This window comes from Phasianus colchicus, chromosome 14, assembly GCF_987193195.1.
Source record: "Phasianus colchicus chromosome 14, bPhaCol1.hap1.1, whole genome shotgun sequence".
NCBI lineage: Eukaryota > Metazoa > Chordata > Aves > Galliformes > Phasianidae > Phasianus > Phasianus colchicus.
In genome coordinates, this window is record NC_143449.1 from 18,390,617 (window position 1) to 18,403,968 (window position 13,352).

A 13,352-nucleotide genomic window follows, 5' to 3' on the forward strand; every position below is an offset into this window, starting at 1 on the left:
CTCAAGATTCTATCTGTATATATTGTAAGTTATTGCACGCTACATTCCCTCCCATTTTGCCTTTTTCCCCAGAACAACTTGCAGGAAATGAAAACAAACACAGCAGCCCTATGACAGTGACTTCCCACTGCTCCATCCCACTGCAGGGATGCAGGTAAAGTGGGGAGGAGAGGCTGGCTGCATGGGAAAAAGAACAGAACAAGCACCAGAGCTAAGGTAGGCAGCCTAACCTTAGCCTTAAAACAGAAAGTTTATAATATTCTGCAGGAGGGAGGAGTTAGGCTGGTAATAAGCCATGAGCTCAGTTATGCCTGACAAAGAAACACAGACGTGACAGAGCCCGGAGATGACACAGTGGGGCTCAGGTTCTCCTTCTGGTCCCCCACCCCAGCAGTGCCAACAGCCAGCACTGCCACCCCCATCCTGGCACAGTGTGCTCTGTTCCCATACCTCATGTCTGGACCACGCTGTCAGCCACCAATTTGGTAATAAAATTTAATTGGGCATACTTTCAGGACCACAGCTGGCCCAAGCTGCAGTTTACCCGCTGCTCTGTTTGGCTGCCAGTCTCTTATCTCTCTCTTCAGCAATGGTCAGGCGGATGCCTTTTCCACGGGGCAGGGAGATCCATGGCTTGTTGCCCTGAAGTGAGGAAGGAAAAACCACATCACACTCTGGAACTCAGAGTGATATGAAGTCCTCCCCTTTCAATGAGGAAAAGCAGCAAGGGCCGGCCCTTGCCTGAGCAGGACAACAAGCAGTTTGGTGTCCCTCACTCAGCAGCAGGCCCTGAAGAAGCTGTGGTGCATAGGCCTCCTATTGTTCGTGTCCTTGGAGAAGGCATTCAGCCAAAGCCATCTGAACCTTTTCCAATCTAGACTTAAGAATCCAGAGATGGCAATAGTTGAGGCTCCAAACTGCCCAAGGAGGCTGTGGATGCCCCATCCCTGGAGGCATTCAAGGCCAGGCTGGATGTGGCTCTGGGCAGCCTGGTCTGCTGGTTGGTGACCCTGCACATAGCAGGGGGTTGGAACTACATGAGCATTGTGGTTCTTTTCAATCCAGGCCATTCTATGACTCTACGATTTAGGAAAAAAACATCATCCAAACATCTCCAACCCTTCTGGGAAGGTGGCTATGAATTCAGAGCAGTCAGCTTCACTCAGGGAGCATACAGGCAAGCAGAAGCTGCCCACAGAAGACACCCACAACTCATGGCTTCAAGAGGAGAGGAGGACACATTTGCCTTCAGCCCACGCAGGCTTACCTTGCCAATAACGAAGATGTTGGAGAGCCTGGTGGCAAAGCTGTTGCCATTGGCATCCTTCACATGAACCACATCAAAGGAGCCAGGGTGTCTCTCCCGGTTGGTGATCACCCCAATCCGGCCCAAGTTGGCACCGCCAGTCACCATGCACAGGTTCCCTAGGATGAAGGAGAGAGGGCTGTGACAAGAGTTTGTGGTGCTCCTCAAGAGCCTGGGGAGAGGTTGAGCAGTGGAGCATCCAGACAGTAACCACACAACACAGCTCTCTGGTCCCAACATCCATACAACACATTCCCCTATCACATTCTTGCCATACCACTCAGTGGCAGCTGAAAGCTTCTCCCACAGCCTGCTCCTAAAGCAGAGAGCAGGAAATCTTCCTCTTGCTGCCCTGGGCTTTTCTCTCACAGCCCCATCTGGCCTCAAGCAACCTCTCCAGCAGCTTCTACCCAGTACCTGCTTGCTCTGGGAGCTCTTCAGCATCCCCGCACCCAAATGCCTCCCACTGCCCAGACACAGGAAGAATTGGTGCTCCAGGTGCACAGGGAAACATCACTCCCTGCACGAGGTGCTGCTTCTATATTTACATCAAAGGTGCCTGACAGTTGTCCTCAGCTTCTGCACTGCTCCCCAGCCTCCCAAGAAAGCAGCATCTTGCAGGGAATGTTCGACCTACCTGTGTCAAACTTGATGAAGTCTGTGATCTTGCCTGTCTCCAGGTCAATCTGGATCGTATCGTTCACCTTGATGAGGGGATCCGGATAGCGGATGGTGCGGGCATCGTGGGTGACCAGGTGAGGGATTCCTTTGGTGCCCACGAAGATCTTCCTCACCTTGCACAGCTTGTACTGCAAGCAAAGCACAGCCCTGCTCAGACAAAGCTCCCCAGGCTCTGCACAAACACCACCTACATTTTCCTACTGAAGTACCCACACTGCAGCGTTTCTCTCCCTCTGCCTGAAGCCCATGGCCATGCAGCAGAGGCTTCCATCCCCCAGGTCCACCAGAGCCCTGCAGCCCCCCCTCAGCACACTCCAACTTCCAGCCAGCTTGGGACTCATGGCTCAACACAAAACAGCAGTCAGAAGTGAGTGCAGTGCTGGGGATGGAAGGGCCCTGAATGCACAGCCAGCAAGCAGCTCTCCCCTCAGCATCACCACACAGCAGAGGTGCGTGGGTTAAGGCAGGGTGCACAAGAGTCCCTCCTTGACACTCCGTTTTGTGAGCAACTCTCTTCTGGGAAGGGCCCAAAAGTGCTGCCCACAGCCTCTCAGTACTGCACATTACACCTCTGGCTGGGCATGACTGGGATCTGAGCAGCAGCCCTGCTTGTGGTGGCCCTGAGTCTGCAATCTCCTGACCGCTCAACCACAAGCAAAGCTCCCTGTAAAGGTGAGCCAACCACACCATGAGTGAGAGCAGCCAGCAGCTGACCATGTATCTGCAGGTACATCTGGGAGCCGCCCTCACATCACCAACACGTCTTCCCCCACAAAGGCTCCATGCCCCAACCCAGAAGGCCCCAACCGGTCCTCTCAAGGGTGGTACAGATTCTGCATTCAGAACCACCAGTTCAGGACATGCCAAACAACATGCCAACAACAAACACTGCCCTGAGAACACCTGGCTAGGCCCACACGGCACCAAGCTGCAGCTCCTCACCTTGGCCTCTTCAGCTGTGATGCGGTGAACAGCAAAGCGGCCCTTGGTGTCGTACACCAAGCGGAAGTGTTCGCCTGTCTTCTCGATGCTGATGACATCTGATTTCACAGAGAGAAATAAAACAGCAGCAGTTAATGACTATGCTATCCAACCCTAACTCGGCACAGAGCTCGTCTTTAAACGGGACATAAAGGCTGCTGAACAACGCTCTCTCCCTCATCATCACCAGGGCATCTTCCCCCCCACAGCCTCACAACGCTGCCCCCCAGCAGCACGACATACCCGTCCTCACTCCCCCCGGACCTCACCCATGAAGCCCGCAGGGTAGGTGATGTCGGTGCGAACTTTGCCGTCGATCTTGATGAACCTCTGCATACAAATCTTCTTCACCTCATCTCCGGTCAGGGCGTACTTCAGCCTGTTCCGCAGGAAGATGATCAGCGGGAGGCATTCCCTCAGCTTGTGAGGGCCCGTGGAGGGACGGGGCGCCTGCAGGAGGAGAGGAGCGTTGGGATGGGCACACAAAGCAACGCGGGGCCTGCAGCAGCACCTGGGGACGGGTGCGTTGTGTCCAAACCCTCAGCTGGCACTTATAAGCTGCGGAAGGCGCTCCCCCACCCGCGGGACGGCAGATCCGCCTTAAGAAGCGCTGAGAGTTTACAAACCCACCCAGGAGGAGCGCAGCCGAGCTCCCAGCCCCGCACAGCCCCGACCGCCCCCGGCCCGCACTCACGAAGACTCCCGTCAGCTTGTCCAGCATCCAGTGCTTCGGCGCCGCCACGCGCTTCAGGTGCTTCTTCGGGCCGCGGGCCTGCGGGACGGGACGCGTTAGGGTGCGGGGCCGCCGCTAGGCCCGCCGCCCCCATCGCCGGCTCCCCGGCCACCCCCGGCTTCCCGTCCCCCCCACAGCCCCTAGGCGGGTTCCCTCGTGCCCGGAGCCGCGACGGGGGCGGCGTCAGCCCACAGGGGGCGGCGGATGGCGGTGGATGGCGGAGGGGAGCGGCGGCGCCGCGCACTCACCATGGCTGCGCTCCTGCGGGAAAGGGAGGCCGCTTCCGGTGCGAGGCTGATATGGGCGGGATGGGCCGCGGCGGCACCGCCTCCCTGCAGTGCGCCCCCTGGCGGCGCGGAGGTCCTGAGGGCGCCGTGAGCGACGCCACCTCGTACCTCCACGACGGGCCGCGCTCAGCGCTGCCTACAGGGGGTCCCGGCCAGCCTCGGCCCCTCCTTCCCCCATAGCCCCATGTCCTCCATGTGTTCCCCTTTCAGGCTAGGACCATCTCAAGTCACCCCCTAATCAGGCTGGGACTCCCCCGTGACCCATTCATCCAGACTGGGACCCTTTCACTGTTTCCTTCCCCACCCCCAATGGTTCCTCACCCACCTTGGGGTCCCTTCATTAAATAGTTGAACATCCCTATCTCCTCCCTGTGCCCCAAGCTGGGATCTCCCCACATGCACCCTATCCAAAATGGGGCCAGCCCACGTTCCCCCCCATGCTAGGTACACCTCCCATCTCCTCCCTGCATAGGGTAGGGGGCAAGAAGGGTCAGCTGGTGCCAGTGCTGCAGTGGGTGACATTGGTAAAGTGGCTGGAAGGGGAGCCCACATATGGGGACACCCAAGAAGGGACAAACCCTGCTGGCTGGCAACCACACTCCTGCTCCTTACCTAAACCCCACTGAGCCCCACAGTTTGGCTCTTCTCCTGAAGGGATGGTTACCAACGCTGGGTGCAGGCAAGGCAGGGCAGATAGAGGGCGAAAGGAAAAGGGCTGGAGTATTTCAAATATTTTATGTGGAAAAAAAAATGCCCATCAGTTTAAAACACAGCTTGCAGTGGCCTCTCTCTTAAAAAACATTTAAAACCAGTTGTGAGAATAAACTTTAACCATGTTAAAAAAGGGAAGAGAAATGAGCAAGAGAGGCTCTGCTGGCATGGGAAACCTGTGGCTGGAGGGCTCGCTCTCCCACCCATGGAGATCCATGGCACACAGCAGACTTTGCTTTTTTAAAGAGAAACAGATTCACCAACGAACCAACAGTAACCTCTTCACATTCCTCCTGCAGCCACAAATATCATCAGCTGCTCTGGAAACGTCTCTTCAACAGGTTAATGCTGTTACAGGAACCTGAGCCTTGCCTTCTCCACTAAACCACGTGCTTCAGATTGCCTGCAATAGAAGAGGAAAAAGGGTTGAGCTCAACCTCAGCCTGATGGCACGGCTCAGCCTGGGACATCCCAGAGCACTCAGAGCTATTTAACAGATTCCTCCTCTGCTCAGCTAGAGGAAAGGCAACAGCATCCTTTGCTAACAGGGACCACAGCTTCAAACTAAATGTGCTCCTGACACTGAGAATCCCAAGAGAAGTGGGAGACGAGTATGATGAGCAAACAAAGAAATGGGGTTCATCCTTCCAGCTAGCAAGAAAGACTCCAGTGAGCCAGAAGTCCTCCCTAAAAAGCCAAAACAAGCCCAAAGCAGGAGTGTCAGCTTTACCTGACTGCTCACCTTTGATCAAGTTGAGAATTTCTTGAATTCTCTGTGGCTCATTGCGGTCTGGTCTGCAACTGGGTGTGATCTCCAGCACGTAGTCAGGACCATACTCTGTGAAGAACTACAGCAAGAGGAGAGGAGTAAGCAACCAAACCAGGCTAATGAGACTCTACAATCCCTCTGCTGTCTCATCCAGCATCCCCAACAAGACAGAGCATGGCCATACACAAGCACCATGGATATGCTCCATCTGACTCAGCAGATTTTCAGATGCTCTTTCTCCCTGACATATCTTAAGGAGCTCTCTGAGCAAGCAGGTGACTCCATCCTCTGTAATTATCTGAGGCTGCAGCTCATTGGTTTCTTAGAACCTTTCAAAAGAGATGCAGACAGCCTCATTTTTTGGGAACAAGCAGCCACTGTGCTGTTAGGGAAGCGCATTATTGTTACAGGAGGGTCTAAACAAACAGCACTGAGCTGGATGAGGTGGGATGACTCTGTTCTTGCATAAGGAGAAGGGAGGGCATGGAAAACTTTACCTCATGATCAGGGATCTCAGAGGACAGAGTTCTGCCAAGGATGACCCCAGTCAAGTACGTCCAGCAGCGGGCTGTGTTGGCAAGGTTGTAACCTCCTGTCTCCAGCAAGAATCGTGATTTTGGAAGGGAGAGATTGGGGAAAAGGGAAGAAAGAGATTTTACTGGAGAGAACAAGCTGCAGAAGCTCCTCCAGACACCTCTGTAGACCCAGAATTGCCAACAAGGACAGGTTTTCTTCAGTAATAGGAATAGAAGTGCAAGAGCAAGCATTAGAGACAAGGAATTGCTGCTTTTTAATGCCAGCCTTGGTTCCATATAGCAAAATACACATGCCCAGCCATTTGTTAGTGAGCACTGTTGTGTTTGAGAGGTACTCATCAGCTTCAGATACGTCAGCTGGTGACTACTTCCCAAGTACAGGGGGTCTCATGGGCAGCATGGAAGTGCTAGTGTCTATCATGGCTGTGCATGACCTCACAGAGGGGAACCTTGGCTGAAAGAAACCCTATGACAGACTTGGAAAGTGTTTTTCTCCAGTAGACTAAAATAATGAGGAAAAAAATGCTTGGAAAAGAAGGGAGATCACATATTCCATTGTTCACTTTACCTTGTTTTTTGCCAAGTAGTAGCTGCCCCTCCCAGATTTCCACTCCAAATGCCTCTCCAAGCTGTGGTGGTGGGATGCTCCTTTGGTATTTTCACCATCATGATAAAGTTTTCCCTCACATTTATGAGGCAAGTTTTGGGGCTCTTCTTGCCTTTCCCAGCCTACCCACAGACATGGCCTCTGTTCGAACCCACGTGAGACCACTCACTGCCAGATGTCTGAGACAGGATTGCAACACAGCCTGGCATCTGCTGGTACCACGTATTTAATGCCTGAGGCCACCCAGTTGTTGAGGCCAAAGACTTGCTCTCCTGGAGGATAAAGCTGCTTCCTTGTGACCATCAGAATGTGCACACACTCACCTCCTCCCAGGATGAGAGTTGCCAGCTGCCACTGCAGGACATACTTCAGGCACTTGCCCACTCCCTCAGGCGTCATGTTGAAGGAGCACATGGGGTCTCCAGCAATGGTGTCAGCCCCCAGTTGTAGCACCACTGCCTCAGGGTTGAAGGCAGCATACACCTCCTTCAGCACACTGCAGAGAGAAGCAGTGAGTTACCACAAGCTTAGCTCAGTGGCAGCATCAAACTACACGTGTACATGGGCTGCCCTGAGCAGAAGGGCTGGAAGCCAGGCCCAGGGGCATTCCTTTCCTGTGACAGCCACAGAGCAAGGTCTGCTCCTGCTGCCTCTCACAAACACAGGACAGGAAGAACAGAGGTGGCTCCACATTATCACTCTGCCCTTTCCCATCCTCCTGGGGCAAAAACACATCTTCCCTCACTCTGACACACACTGTACATAGAGGACCAGGGTCCTTTTCATTCTTTATTACAAGTATTCTATTGCAGAAGGCAACTGGGACTTTGCTCAAGGAGATTCTCGGCCACCTTTTCCCATCCTTTTCCCAGCACTGTACTCTAAAGCCCAAAACATACAGCTGATCATGAAGAAAAATACATTTCTTTCACAACAGAGTCTTTATTTCTCTAAAGTAAAAAAGAGATATGGTTCCTGGAATAAATGCTTCTGCCTTGGTTGAGAAACTAAGCAACTCCAATCCTTATTTGACATGCAGTTATAAACCACTGTGATGTCAAACGAAAGAGCTTGCACTACCCAGATCTCACCCCAGGACCTTCATCAGCCCCTTGCCCCATCCCAAGAGGGATTAAAAACAAGTAAAATCCATGTAGTCTCTAATACTCCATCCAAGTAAACCGTATCAGAGCAAGAGGGCTTACGTTTCACAGATCTGGTAATATTTCTCATCTTGAATGCCATCTTGAATAGGCACATTCACACTGTAATAGCGACCTTTCCCCAGGCCAACATCTGTCACATCCCCTGTGCCTGGAAAATGGAAACAGCCAGTGGTTAAAGAAGAGGAAAAGAGGCTCAGCACTAAGAGAAACATGTGGCACGTCTCAAGCAAGAGCAGTGTGCCAGTGCCTGGTATGCCTATAGAGAATGCCAGGCCCACTTAACACTACCACTGGAAGGTTTTGATGGACCTGCTTCTAGCCCTCTGTCCCATCTTGTAATTAAGCTCCCAAGGGCAGCCAGCAGTGCCTCTGCCAAGAACTGAGCCACAAGAAGAAAGGAGGAGATACATCAGATAAACAGTTTCCTCCTTTTTCCTTCTACTGGGTCAAAAGAGAAGGAATATTTAGACACAGAGGCAGCAAGACACCTACGCTGATGAGATGTCCCTGTGCTGTGACCTCACCACTGATTTGTGAATCAAATTAGCACAAACCTTGAAAGTTCAACTTGCCTGGGAAAAATCCTGGCGAAAACTTGTGCAGAGAAACAGTCATGACCTTCGAGGTGAAGCTAAAGGCATCTTCAACACCTATCAGAAGATGGAAAAGTAAAAAGCTTCCATGCACCACTCTTGTAAATGACAGAATCTAAAAAGATGACCAATAAATACTGTGAGCAGAGCAGGAATGTAATGAATGAAACAGAAAAACAAAAGTGGCTCACTAAAGCCATCCTCCACCAATGAAGATCCGAATTCAAAGGCAGCAGTGGTCACAACTGAAATGAATCTGACAGGTCTCATGCTAATCAGAACTGAAGGGGTCCCAATACCTCGAGTCAGTGCTCGTCTGCAAGGCTGGGGAGGGAGCCGAGCACGGATGCTCTGCCTGGAGCTTGGCCCTGATTAGAATCAGAGCTACTGGGCTCTCTTGCTTTTCCCAGTGCTGCTGCAATTCCACATGCCTCTTCTTTTTCCTTAAAGATGTATTAAAATAGCAGGGGTGGGAAGGGAAAAAAGAAGTAACGGGGAACTTAACAGAAACCAAACGTAGGGGGGAAATGGAGCAAAATGAAACACACCATAAGTTAGGAGAACAGAAACGTTAAGTGGTGTTGAAATAACGTCCCTGAAGCAAGGAGCACTCTCAGCAAGGCCCTCTCTGCTCTGTTTCATAGCATCATGCCTTCTTTTAAAAGCAACATTCGTTACTGACTGCTTCCCCTTTGCAACGGTGACATTAAAGAATTAAACGCTGTCACTGAGAATGGGGACAAGGACCTGGGGAAGTTCTTAGAATGTATCGTCCAGTTTCAACTCCCTGCTATGTGCAGGTCGCCAACCAGCAGACCAGGCTGACCAGAACCACATCCAGCCTGGCCTTGAACACCTCCAGGGATGGGGCATCCACAGCCTCCTTGGACAACCTGTTCCAGTGTTCTCACTAGAGAGGCTAACTGCAGCAGGAACAGCACTGAGTTGTTTTAGGTACAAGACTGCTGGCCAGAATCTCATGAGAGGGCAGAGTAACACCCACAAAGGAAGACATGGCAGAACTGGACTGAGGGAATTCACACTGAAAAAGGGCAAAGCCACTGCTGCTCCACCAGGTGAAGCCTTACTCAAGTCTATGCAGCTTGCAGCCTGTGCCAGGCCTTACCATCCCCATGATGCAAATCCAAATCAATATAAAGGATGCGGTCAAATTTCTGGCGCAGTCGCAGGATCCCCAGGACAGCATCATTCAGGTAACAAAAGCCAGAAGCTTCATCTCTGTGAGAAAAACAGCCACAAAGTTAAATGTCAGCAGTACAATCCCCACTGTTCTCAGCTTTGCCACCTGCACTTGCAAGCCTTCATCTCGCAGGGGTGGAGAAGAGATGGGTCAGGAGCAGCCCAGATCACCAAGAACACAACTGCTCACTTCTCCATCCTGAGCTTGCCAGCAGCAGCCCCAGCTGAGGTAGGAGCTCCGCCCATCTCACCGCTGCACAAATAAGGTACGTGCATGGAAACAGCTGCCCCTCATGCACAGCACAGGTAGCTTCCTATTGCTGGCACCAAAGGAACAATTCTTTTTGAATTAGGGTTAGAGGTGTGACTTAAGCAATATTCTGGGGAGCCTCTTGTCTGCAGCTGCTGGTGTGGCGTTTTGGAAGATGGTGGACACAAGTTAATAAAACATACACATCTGTGGGAAACAGGGAAGCCACAGGAATTATTTTAGTGCTCCTTAATCATAGAATGTCCTGGGTTGAAAAGAACCACAACGATCATGTAGTTCCAACCCCCTGCTATGCGAAGGGTCGCCAGCCACAGACCAGGCTGCCCAGAGCCACATCCAGCCTGGCCTTGAATGCCTCCAGGGAATAATCACAAGACTCAGGGACAATGCTGATACTTCCTCTCCTGACAGTGACTGGTTATTGACACCACATCTCAGAGCACGAACAAAATCAGAGTTCAGCCTTGCACGACTTCAGTCTTCTTAACAACAAACCAAGAAAGCCACGCAGAACAATTTGGGCAACGTTTTGCCAGACTCATCTGGGTTTGAAAGGACACCAATCCTTTACCATTCTCTATGGACCATAACGTGCTTTGCAAAATAAGATAAGGGATAAGAAGCTGTCTCTAGAAGTGGGGACACACCCCAGAGCAACACTGCAGCACCTGCCCTATGCCCGGTGTCCTTCCCTCACCCCTCTCACACCACACTGCTGGATCTCCACCCCCTGAGGGAAGCTGGGTCAGACACCAGGTGATAAAACACAAGGGAAGAGATTATTTCCTTACTTCTTTGCGTGATGCCACCCTCCAGGCCAGTTAATTGCTACCTTGCACTTGCCATCCAGCAGGCACTGGGCTGCAGTGATGGTGGCTCCCCCCACGGCTGCTGCGTAGTCAAAGATCCCTTCAGTAGCTGGACAGTCGTAACCTGTGGGTGACAGCCAGCATCAGGCATTGCTGAAGGGAAAAGCACACTTTGGGCTACTGCTCCTTAAGCACAGCTCTGGCTTTTCATTCTGTACACACCGAAATTACAAACAAACCACTGTGCAAAACCCTCATGACAAGTATCATATCTGACTTGTGTGGCAGATATAGGGAGTGGTAAATGTGAGGGTGAAAAAAGAAGTTTTCTCATGTTCAGATCATTCAGATTCACAGAAGGAGTTTTGAGCTGATTTCTGATCTCCGTGCTTAGCTACCCTGACCCACTACCCCATAGCAAGCTTGCAAAACACACACTCAGTTCTTTGGTGTTCCACCAGGAAAGCCCTGACGCAGCAGAAGATGCATTTTCCCATTAAAAACTGAGATATCCACAAGAAAGGCATGTCTACGCATCCCACAGGTCCATGGCTAGGACCTGATCTCCTCCATTTCCTACAGCAGCCTCCCTAGAGCTGATCCCCAGCATGGTACGAGCCCAGAGCTGCTCCTCCAAGTGCAGATAGAGCAGCTTCAGAAATGGAAAGGGCTAGTGCATCATTCAAGCTTTTTCTAATTCAGCAGGCAAGAGCCTACTGTTCAATAAGCAAAACCATTGTGCAGATGGTGCAGGTTTGGTTCCTGGTGGCAGTTTCAGGCTGTCATTCCCATGATAGGCAGAACAACAGCATAGGGCTGACAGTACCCGCTGCTGGCAATGTAAAAAGCATCAACCTGACTGGTAACTGCTGGTTGAAGGGGTCTGGCAGCACCTCAAAGCTACACCAAGGCATCTGTGCAGCCCACTAGCAAAGAGCATCCTGCACTGAGTGGTTACCCTATTGCAAAAAGTTTGTGTCCTTACCCAGTCCATACTCCACAGACTCTGGGTGGTCATCATCCCCCTCCTCACTGACCTTCTGCAGGTGCTGCAGGTAAGCATCTGTGTGGAAGCTTGCCATCTCCTCCATGGAAGCCACCTTGGGCTTGATTATCCTAGCAGAGAGAAGAAGGAGCAGGTCAGCACTGCAAAGCCCAGCTCTGACCTCCTCAGAAAGTGTGGCAACTGCTGCTAGAAAACAACAAAAAAAATCATCCCTATCTCATACCCAACTGCCACTTTGAGTAGAAAGCAGGAGCAGGCCTTACAAGATTAGCACTGGCTGCTGTGCTCACTCCAACAAGGAACAGTTGCAGGTGCTGCCTGAAATTAACCTTTCACCCTCAATTCAAGGGTTTTTCTCCTTTTCCTGTTTGCTGTCCCAGTCTGATTCCTAGCAGGCACAATGCTTCTAGGACACCATTCTGCTGGAGCAGGAGCTGAGCAGTGACACCTATGTGCTCCTAACTCTGCTGTGTCTGGAGAACATCTCTGTCCTCATACTGTGAAAAAGAAGTCATAGAATCCTAGAATGGCCTGAGTTGAAAAGGACCACACAGATCATCCAGTTCCAACCCCCCTGCTATGTGCAGGTCGCCAGCCACCAGACCAGGCTGCCCAGAGCCACATCCAGCCTGGCCTTGGATGCCTGCAGGGATGGGGCATCCACAGCCTCCTTGGGCAACCTGTTCCAGTGTCTCATCACCCTCTAAGTGAAGAACTTCCCCTTAAGTCTTTTCTCCCCCTCCACATCCTGAATCTGAAGAGCCCAAAGATGGGTTCTAACCCTTCTGCTCCATCTCCTTTCCTGAACAGCCCCTACACTTCACAGGAAGACTCCCAAGCAGCAGCACAGCACAACAGCACAATCTCCCTGAGCTTCAGTGCTGCCGATGAACCCAAGCAGCACCAGCACGGCTTGAAGCCATGAGAGGACGTGCACGGAGACAGCAGGAGGCAGTGTACACGTTGTGTTAGGGCAGGAGGGTAGCCGTGAATTACACCTGCCATCGTTACCATCCGGTCCACTTAACAAGGAAGCCATCCCTAGATCCTAGAGGTGCCCTACAGCCACGCAGTGAGTGAGGGCAGCAAGAGGACAGCTCAGCATCACCAAACCTCAGCAGAGAGGAAAAGGCTCTCCTGGCAGAAAACGGAATCACTTACATCATGTGGTCGAGCAAGGAATACGCCTCGATCAACGAGTGCACCATGCTGGCCTGGGGAGAAATAAAAGACGAGGATCAGCGTGAGAGCGGCCCTCAGCCCGCGGTGCCCGGAAGGAGCCCTTCACACCGCCAGGCCTCCCCTCACACGGCGGGACCCCTCCTCACACACAGCCCCCTCGCGCCGCCATCCCTCGGCGGGACCCCCTTCCTTTCCCTCCCCTCCCTCCGAGTCCCGTCCCCCGGCAGCCCACCCGTTTGGGCACTTTGCACAGGGAATCGCACAGGGCCGCGTACTCCGGGCTGTACACGTAGGCCACGGGCGGCCCCGCCGCCATCAGGGCCGCCACACCGGGCCGGGCCGCCCGGCCTCACCGCCGCGGGGCACGCCGGGAGCTGTAGTCCGCGCGCGAGGCATGCTGGGAAGCGCTGCTCCCCCGCGAGGCACGCCGGGAAATGCAGTCCTCCCATCGAGGCCCACTAACATGGCGGCCCCCCGCCCTCGTCCCGCCCAATGAGGGACGCACTGCGCACAC

The 13,352-nt window shown here is 52.7% G+C and overlaps 2 protein-coding genes across 4 annotated transcripts; both read right to left on the reverse strand.

The window, feature by feature from the left end:
• Nucleotides 1-481: 481 nt before the first annotated feature.
• On the reverse strand, nt 482-4,112 carry LOC116229551 (small ribosomal subunit protein eS4). Its single transcript, XM_031594086.2, has 7 exons — nt 3,950-4,112; nt 3,663-3,740; nt 3,238-3,418; nt 2,930-3,027; nt 1,944-2,115; nt 1,268-1,425; nt 482-642 (listed from the first exon to the last, which is right to left on the reverse strand). Exons 1-7 carry the CDS (start codon nt 3,950-3,952, stop codon nt 541-543), a joined length of 792 nt encoding a protein of 263 aa, XP_031449946.1. The 5' UTR covers nt 3,953-4,112; the 3' UTR covers nt 482-540.
• Nucleotides 4,112-13,302, reverse strand: HDAC8 (histone deacetylase 8). 3 transcript variants are annotated; one of them, XM_031594082.2, is made up of 11 exons: nt 13,071-13,302; nt 12,818-12,870; nt 11,688-11,766; nt 10,633-10,774; nt 9,497-9,609; nt 8,350-8,427; nt 7,817-7,925; nt 6,935-7,107; nt 5,966-6,060; nt 5,442-5,547; nt 4,112-5,102 (listed from the first exon to the last, which is right to left on the reverse strand). In XM_031594082.2, the coding sequence occupies exons 1-11, from the start codon at nt 13,285-13,287 to the stop codon at nt 5,080-5,082; spliced, it is 1,188 nt and encodes a 395-aa protein (XP_031449942.1). In that variant the 5' UTR covers nt 13,288-13,302; the 3' UTR covers nt 4,112-5,079. The 3 variants fall into 3 exon arrangements, with proteins under 3 accessions (XP_031449942.1, XP_031449944.1, XP_031449943.1); XM_031594084.2 differs by having other exon boundaries at nt 10,674-10,774; nt 13,071-13,222; XM_031594083.2 differs by having other exon boundaries at nt 11,636-11,766; nt 13,071-13,222.
• Between the last annotated feature and the right edge of the window lie 50 nt (nt 13,303-13,352).